The 8,568-nt window shown below is 45.9% G+C and overlaps 1 protein-coding gene across 3 annotated transcripts; it reads left to right on the top strand.

Annotated features, from left to right (window-relative positions):
* The first annotated feature begins 2,031 nt into the window (after positions 1 to 2,031).
* Positions 2,032 to 8,518, top strand: ADRM1 (adhesion regulating molecule 1). Of its 3 annotated transcripts, none has more exons than XM_026042053.1 (10): positions 2,032 to 2,071; positions 2,392 to 2,602; positions 2,829 to 2,945; positions 3,031 to 3,154; positions 3,564 to 3,650; positions 5,743 to 5,824; positions 6,075 to 6,301; positions 6,611 to 6,768; positions 7,785 to 7,887; positions 8,295 to 8,518. In XM_026042053.1, exons 2-10 carry the CDS (start codon positions 2,393 to 2,395, stop codon positions 8,399 to 8,401), a joined length of 1,215 nt encoding a protein of 404 aa, XP_025897838.1. In that variant the 5' UTR covers positions 2,032 to 2,071; position 2,392; the 3' UTR covers positions 8,402 to 8,518. The 3 variants fall into 3 exon arrangements, with proteins under 3 accessions (XP_025897838.1, XP_025897841.1, XP_025897840.1); XM_026042055.1 differs by lacking the exon at positions 2,032 to 2,071 and adding an exon at positions 2,308 to 2,314; XM_026042056.1 differs by lacking the exon at positions 3,564 to 3,650.
* The last annotated feature ends 50 nt before the right edge of the window (positions 8,519 to 8,568 follow it).

Genomic DNA, 8,568 nt, shown 5'->3' with positions numbered 1-8,568 from the left:
GGGGTTTTTTGTGAAGTGTAGTTCATRTGTTTTGTAGGGCAAGAAAACAGTTGGAGATTACCCTGCCTTTATTGCTGAGCTAGTGTTCAGATCACTTGCATTTTGTATTTCCCTTGATACTTATTAGACAAATATAATTTTAATTAGATCTTTGACACCTCCATCCCAGATCTAGCTTTTTTTTCCTTTCTTTTTTTCCCCCTTTTTTTTTTTCCCTGCACGTAAGTGGACTAAGTTTCTTAACAGCTGCTTATTGTGCAGCATATTGGAAATAAGAAATGTGGAATGATATCAATGTGCACTGAGAGCTGTCATGGCAAAGGGCACGTAATTGGTGGAACTCATTTCTGAAATGCAAGAGGTAAAAGACAGGGCCTGGGAGTTCTGTGGGAGCTGTGGGATGCTAAATGCTGATAAAAGCCAAGTGTTAATTGGAGAAAGGGGGAGTAAGTGGACTTTATTTAAAAAAAAAAAAAAAAAAAAAAGTGGAAATAGAAAGCTACCTTTACAGACACTGTATACCTTCTTGTTCTATGTCTTTGAGGCAATGTCATACTGCAAACTGGGAGCAGCTTTTTTCAAACGTCAAATGTCTGTGTAATTATTGGTGCCCAGATGAATGATGACAGGAAGCACAGGCTCTAAATTAGCAAGAAAAAAAAAACTAATTAACAGTATTTATTCCATTTTGATAATTAAAAAACACTTCTCAGTTCTTTGAAGTAAAACATTGAAACTTCTATTTTTTTCATTGAAATTGAAGGGAAAAAAGGGCATTCCCCCAGTAAACTCTTCCCCACTTAGTTCAACTAAAGCAGAGCTGTTGTAAAAGCCTCGAGCTCTGTGGCAGTCACGTTGTGTGTGATGAAGGGGCTGCTCTTTGAGGGCAGATGTCCCCTTGGTCCCTCGCCCTCCTCACCCATGTCCTTGTGTTCGATGTAAACATAAACGCTTGTTTATTACAAGAATTTGGTGATACACTCCAGCTTGCTCTCATTGGAAACACCCATGACCGGGGTCAACGGTATGATAAAGCAATATTTAAATTATGTAAAGCTAATAGCTCTAACRCCTGATTGGATGCTCAGTATGTTTTTATAGCATGAAAAGTTTAACAAATGCTTATATCCAGCATTCCAGTCCACTCTGATTTATACTTCTATGAAGCTGCTTCTTGCCTTACTCAATGGCCGTTCTCCAGCCCTCACCCGGTGTCTGCATGATGAAAGCGCTCTAGTGAAATGGATTTATTTTTATAATATTTAATAACTGTCAATACCCATCTCTATTAACAACCATCCAGCTTTTTAGAGAAGTCTGTACAGGTTTGTGGACATACATGTTAAACTGTAAAACTGTAAATCTGAATAAAGTTCATTTTGGAGAAGAGGCCCTGCCTGTCGCCTCTGCTTCCCTCAGCGCGGGGGGGGGGGGGGGGGGGGGAGCGGCCATCTTGCCCCGGGGCTCCGCCCCCCGCCCCCATGACACAGCACAACGGCGTGGGGGGGGCACGTGTGGCCGCGCGCGCTTGAGTGACGGCGGCGGCGCCCAACGGGCTGCGGGGGCGGGCGCGGCGAGGGCGGTGCTTCCGGTGCGCGGAGCAGGAAGCGGGGAGCGGGGCCTGCRGGCGCGGCGGCGGCAGGTACCGGTGGCGGGGGGGAGGGGGGCACACGGGGCGGGGGCCGAGCTCCGCACCCCCCGCGGGGCCGCCGCTCCCCTCCCCCCCGGCCGCCGTCACCGTGGGGAGCGACCCGGCCCCGGGGCGGCCGCGGGCCCGGCCCGCCCGCCGTGACTAAGCGCTGCCCGCGGGGCCCCGGTGGTGCCGGGGTGCTGCTAATACAAATCCCCAGCTCTCGTTCAGAAGCGGCTCGAAACTAAAGCGCGGAGCGGGGCGGCGGCGATTGCCGTTGCGGGGCAGTAACGGCTGTTGTAGTGGCGGAGCCCGTGGCGGAGCCCGTGGCGGGCTCGGGACGCGCGGCCTGCGCCGCCCAGGCAGGCGGCGGCGGGGGGCGAAATCCCGAGCTCGCCCCGGCACCCGTGGCGGAGTCGGCAGGGCCGAACCGCGGTAGAGGTTTGTGCAGTTAGAACATCGGCGATCCCATGAACTGCCGTCTTGGTCCCACGAACAGGACCCCATGAACTTGGCCTCTTCCTTTAGAGACCAAGGGAAGCAGTTTGGGGAGAAGGTGATCTCGTTTTCCAGGGCATTAGCAGTGGAGGAGCTGTGTCTCCTTCAGCTCCCTAGGCTCTGCTCAGCTTTTGCGGTGCCTTCCCGCTCCCGGAGCCCGTGGAACAGATTCCTCTTGTGCAGCTCGTTAGTGAAGTCCCGTGTTTGGAGGAGGGGGTGCGGGGAGCTTCCTGGTCACGGCTGCCGGTCTCTCTCTGTTCCAGGATGTCCTCGGGCGCGTTGTTTCCGAGCCTGGTGCCAGGCTCCCGTGGCTCTTCCAGCAAATACCTGGTGGAGTTTCGGGCAGGGAAGATGTCCCTGAAAGGCAGCACTGTAACCCCGGACAAGAGAAAAGGCCTCGTTTACATCCAGCAAACTGATGATTCCCTCATCCACTTTTGCTGGAAAGACAGGACTTCAGGCAACGTTGAAGACGTGAGTATAGTTCACATTTCAGGGTGTTGAGTCACGGTGTTGTCTTGTTTTTGTTWTGTCAGCATTGTAAAGGAGCTTTTTAAGACAAATTAGGGTGAGAATGGCACTGTGGCTTGATAGACTGGCACATCTAAATCCTAATGCCAGAGGGCTTGGGCAGGAGAGCAGAGGCCTTTGTAGAACTCAGATATTTCTAAAATGTTTCTTCCTATGCTGTATTTTCCAGGATTTGATTATTTTTCCTGATGACTGTGAATTCAAGAGGGTGCCTCAGTGTACGACTGGTCGTGTGTATGTGTTGAAATTCAAAGCGGGATCAAAACGGCTTTTCTTCTGGATGCAGGTTTGTGACAAGTAGATAACGCTGGTCTTGAAACAAGAAGATTTTAGTTTGTCCTGAAGATATATTAAAAAAAAATCTCTTACAGGAGCCGAAGACGGATAAGGACGAAGAACATTGCCGTAAAGTGAATGAGTATCTCAACAACCCTCCAATGCCTGGGGCTTTGGGTGGTAACACGAGTGGAGGCCACGAGCTCTCAGCCTTAGGAGGTACAGTCCATTCTCTGCTCTTTAATGTGAGAAGCTTCTTTAGAAAATAAGCACTTGTAGTTTGCCAGGAAGAAATTCCTGAGCACTTTGGAGGGTGAGTTGGGAACAATGTTAATACCAGAAGTGTAAACACATTTTTAGCAGAATAAAATGCGCTGCTGTAATAGGTGCAGGTCAAAGGTAAGACTGCCAGAAGAAATCTCTCTTGTTGCCAGCAGATTCTCTGGAGTCTTACCTCTTTATGAAGCCAAGTTGCATTTATCTTTTATGAGCACCGTGAATCAGTAAACACTTGGAACTGTTTTTTTCCATACAGAATGTGATGCCAATTAATCTCCTGCTGTTTGAGCCGGAGTGCTGTGAAAAACCTATGTGAATATGTTGTGTTTCAGAATGTTTTTGTTTTTAGGTGAGGGTGGCTTGCAAAGCCTTCTTGGAAACATGAGCCATAACCAGCTCATGCAGCTGATCGGACCAACGGGCTTAGGAGGACTTGGTAAAATGCTTTAATATCTTTATGCCAAAATGGTGTTTTCTCCTGCCAGGTTAAATCTTACCTGACAATAAACATTTTCAGGCAGTGCTATTTATTTGAATAGCACTTCCTTGAGATGAGAAATGAGGCCTTACCTCAAAGATGAGCTCTGGGGCAAAAAGAAAGCAGCARAAGAAAAGGTTGTAGGGAAGCAAGGGAAGCAGAAGGCAGCCCTCCTCTTAGGGCCTGATCTGCAAGGAACATAGATTCTGTTCCTTGTTCCACCAGATCTTCCACTTTCCCTTCCCTCTTCTTCCTCCTAAACGTTTACTGGACCAGGGATTAAACAGCAGGCTGTSAGAGTAGAGTCTTCTCTAGTTATCAGTCTTGCATGTGTTGTCTCTGATACGGTGAATATTTGTGTGCAAAGCAGAATGGCTTCAAAAGGAAGCCTGGAGTGTATCCACCTCAGTGCAGTTTGTAGCTCGGGAGCGCTTAGGTCTTTCTCTGCTGGGCTTTGCTAGGAAGGGCTTTTTCTGAGGGAAATGAGAGGTATGGGGTGCTGTTGCAGTCTGCCCTTAGCACTGTCCTTGCTCAAAGCCCAGTAGAGGATTTCCTGAGAAATCGGACCCTGCTGTTGAAGTAGGCAAAGGAGTGTTTAGCAAGTGGCAGTGACAAAGCTTGGGTGCTTAAGCTCAAAATTCCTTTTCCTGGTAGATCTCACCTTAGTATCTTTGTAGTGTTAAGTGCAAGTCTGATRTTGGTGGAGGAAACGTTGTAAGATTCTGACTTCTTAGGATGTGTATGGGAAGAGGCTCTCTCGCTTCCTTCCTGCAGCTTCACCGGACTTCTGGAGATAATTTTCTCTTACTCTCAGTACTTGTCAGCTGCTCTACTTCCTTTCCCTTTACATCTAATTGACATGAAGCTAACTATTGTAACGCAGAGAAAGCCATCTGCCTGCATCTGCAAGCTGGGGTTGGTGAAACTGGGTGAATCCTTCTCCCTAGAATCTTGTTCTTTTGCGTCCTGTTTGCATCTCTCTCAGGACTCTGCTTTTCCTGCAGCTCCTGGGCCAACTTTTCCTAGCAAGGACAAAGTTGCTATAGTAGCACATGTTACAACCTGGTTAGCTTTGCCCTGCTGTGTCTGCAGCACTSGGAGGGATGTGATTAGCCAGCAATTGCCAGGCAGATGGCTCAGTACTTGCTCTCATCTCTTCAGATATCTGCAGTTTCAGCCAGGGAGGTGTTTGCTGTTGGAGCACTGTCTTTCTTTCCTCTGTGTTTCCAGAGAGTTCCCAAAACGGGGTGATGGATGTAGATTCTTGTGTAGGAAAGTGTGTGTAATTAGGAGTGATATAAGGAACCCTTGAGGAGGAAGCATGTGCTCAATGGAGCTTTTGGCCAACATGGCTCAGAGGAATCCTAGTTACCCATAACTAATGCATCCAAGTTGGAAGCCAGACCATTCCCTGGTTCTTTTTAGCTAGTGCTCTTGCTGCTCTCACAACTTCTTGGCAGTTGTGAGTAGCAGCAAGGATGAAGGAGGCTGTGGTTCTTAATTCCTTTTATATATGACAGTTGGCTCAAAGGCCGAATGTTGATTTTTCTGCCTTTTTTTTTTTTTCCCTGATCACTGTTCTGATGGGTGCGCTTTACTCATCCACAAGTCTGTCTCTATTTTTCCCTGCCTTTGAAATGTTGATGGTGACTCCAAGGTTGGCTCTAGTCTTTCTACTTAGGAGCTCTGTAAAGTTCAGAGAAAAGTTGGATTTTTTGGGAACTAGTAGGAGGCAAGGGTTCTCTGATAGTGATTGTGGATGGCACAAGCCAAAATCATTTCATCTTTGTAAAGAGCTAGAACCTGAGTAATGTCTAAGATGTGCAACTGTCTTTAAGCCAGTTTTCTACTAGGAATGCAAGATCATAAAATGAAAGCTCTTCATTTACAGAAAGGGGGGAGGGGTTGGTCTAGGCTTTTTCACCCCCTCCTCCTTTATTTTAGCCAATAAAACCTTTCAGGTACAAGAATGACCTCTCTGGACCAGAGAGGTGCAAAATAAATAAAGAAAGAAGTTTCTAAATCTGATCCTTTTTTATCTTTATGGAAGGTGGGCTGGGTGCACTGACGGGTCCTGGGCTGGCTAGTTTGCTTGGAAGTGGGGGACCACCGACCAGCAGTTCATCATCAAGGTAGGATACCTGTGTGATCTGGGTTGGTAATAATTTGTAATGTAAAATTGTCACTTACATGGGAGGAATTTATGGCCTACTGAGCAGAAAGTAAAATGGGAATTAAGACTGCTTATTACCTCTCTAGAATATCAGTGGTAGCTCTTTATATTTCAAGGGCTTAAAAAGAGGGTGAGGGAGCCCTCTCATGAGGGCTTGGGGARGGCGAACTCTTTTTGGAGGTGATTAGTTTTCATTAATTACCTTCCAGCTCTCGCAGCCAGTCCGCTGCTGTGACACCATCTTCCACGACTTCGTCTACGCGTGTAACGCCCGCCCCGTCGGCTCCCGCGGCCGCTTCCGTGACCAGTCCGAGTCCTGTTCCGAGTTCGGGTAATGGAACCAGCTCAGCCACAAGCCCAACCCAGCCCATTCAATTGAGTGACCTTCAGAACATTTTAGCTACTATGAATGTGCCATCTGGAGCAGGAGGACAAGGTAACAGTGTTCTGACCAGACAGCTGTTGGATCCAGGAGTCCTTGGAGCTGTTTTACTGTCCTATCCTGTTCCAAATTGGTTTGAAAGGTCTCTTAATTATTTTTGTTCTTTTTTTTTTAACGATTTGAATACTATTCTTCTTGATTGCTTCAAGAAACTTAATCTTGTTCCAAAACTGAGAGGGAGAAAGGATGTCAGCAATATGCTCAATACATTTCAGTACTCCACTGACAAAATCATTTGGTTAACTTGGCAAAACATGTGTTTTTGTACATAGTCTAACAATCAACCGTTTCTTCTCTTCCTAGTTGACTTGGCTACTGTGCTGACTCCTGAGATAATGGCTCCCATTCTGGCCAATGCTGAAGTTCAGGAGCGCTTGATGCCTTACCTCCCTTCAGGGGAGTCTCTGCCACAGACAGCAGAAGAGATTCAAAATACCCTGACATCTCCTCAGTTTCAGCAGGTAGGTGCCTGGCTCTCACTTCAGTGTCACTCTCCTCTCCTCCTGCCCTGCATGGAGTGACTCTTGTGCTGCTTTTTCAGGTTTCTGCCACTKTGCAGAGTAGGAAGTCACTGTTCTGTAGAAGTGGAAGCAGGAAGGGACACGACTTAACTCTTCTTCCTTGCTTTCTGTGGTTACCCAAGGGCAGATCAGAATATTTTGCTTTCTTTTTTTGGAATTGAGCTTCACCTTTCTCTGTATTATAAATGTCATCTCTGACAAATTACAGCCGACAAAGCAACCAATTCATTATTTTCTTTTAAAAATGGTTTCTACACTTAAAACTAGTTTTAAGATGAGCGCACAGATTTCTAGAAGGAAGGAGATGCTGGTCTTTATATCYCTGTTTCCTCCTGAAACACTAGGACTTAATTCCAAGTATGTTTGGGCACACTTTTATCAGATTAAATCTGGTTTATTGTAGGCTGTCCTGAACTATGCAGACTGAAATTTGTCAATACATGGAATTTCACTAGCTAAGAAGGATGTCTTTAGGTTACTATGACAACTTTTTTTGGCAGACAAGCCTTCAAAAATGAGGGATGTTTTTCACTCGATACTTGATGCGTTATTCTGCAGGTAGATAAAAGCTTAAATTGTCCATGCTCTAAATTAGCTGGAAGTTTTGTCACTGTGGTTTGCTGTGCTGGTAAGTGTATGTTGTAGCGGGGCATATCAGTTTGTGTTTCTGCAGCAGTTACTCTGGCTATTTGGCATCTAGCTGATTAAAAAAAGTATTGGTCCTAGTGACTGCAAAATACTCACAGGGTCTGTGGTGTAAAGGGGCAGTTTAGAGCCTGACCACAGTGCAGTAATTTTTTTTGGAAAGGAGAGGAAGCTGCTCCCAGGTAGGACAACAAACTGTAGTAGCTTATGGAGTTCGGGGACTGGTGTTGTCATTAGGTCACTATGTGGCAGCCRTGTGGTGTTGAAACACAGTGCAAACGTGATGTGATGCTGTTGACTTTAATCCACAGGCGCTGAGCATGTTCAGTGCTGCCTTAGCTTCTGGACAGCTTGGCCCTCTAATGAGCCAGTTTGGCCTACCAGCAGAGGCAGTAGATGCAGCAAATAAAGGTGGTAAGTATTGTGGTGTTGGGAGCATGATTACCTATCCCTTTCACACTGTACATGACGGTTGCATGTGGATTATGAGCAGCTTTCAGAAGCTGACTCCTGCATTTCTCTTTTTTAATGAAAATGTATGTGGCTCAGGTTTTGTTCAGCAGCTGCGGCTATCAGTGTCAGACTGACACTGGAGAATTCAGGGTACTGCAAGCAGATGTGCTGAGTGGCTTTGTGATAGTTTTCTTGAAAAAGATAGATGTTCGTTTTATTTGAATGAATGTTAAAGCTGTCTTCTCTGTTAATAGATTTTTTTTCTAAAGGAACTGTTTATTTGTCGACTAAGGAAGCTTAACTTTTGTGGAGAATGAATCCCATTCCTGAAAATACAGAGTTAAATAACTAATGTGTTTAACTTTTAGATGTAGAAGCGTTTGCCAAAGCAATGCAGAACAGTGTCAAGTCAGACCAAAAGGAAGGCGACTCTAAGGACAAGAAAGATGAAGAGGAAGATATGAGTTTAGATTAAATTATTTGCTTTTCCTTACAGATATTCCTAGATACTAACTTAAGCAACTGTAGTAGGATTACTAACTTCATATTATGCTTATATAAATCTACAAATAAAGGAATTTTCTTTATCTGCCATATGGGGTTTCGGTCTGTTTAGCATGCACTTCACTAGYGCTTGCTGCA

This window comes from Nothoprocta perdicaria, unplaced genomic scaffold (assembly GCF_003342845.1).
Source record: "Nothoprocta perdicaria isolate Ctin4 unplaced genomic scaffold, notPer1 scaffold_3, whole genome shotgun sequence".
In the NCBI taxonomy this organism is placed as follows: Eukaryota; Metazoa; Chordata; class Aves; order Tinamiformes; family Tinamidae; genus Nothoprocta; species Nothoprocta perdicaria.
The sequence above is the reverse complement of the archived record's forward strand: the minus strand, read 5'-3'. Positions and strand labels throughout refer to the sequence as shown.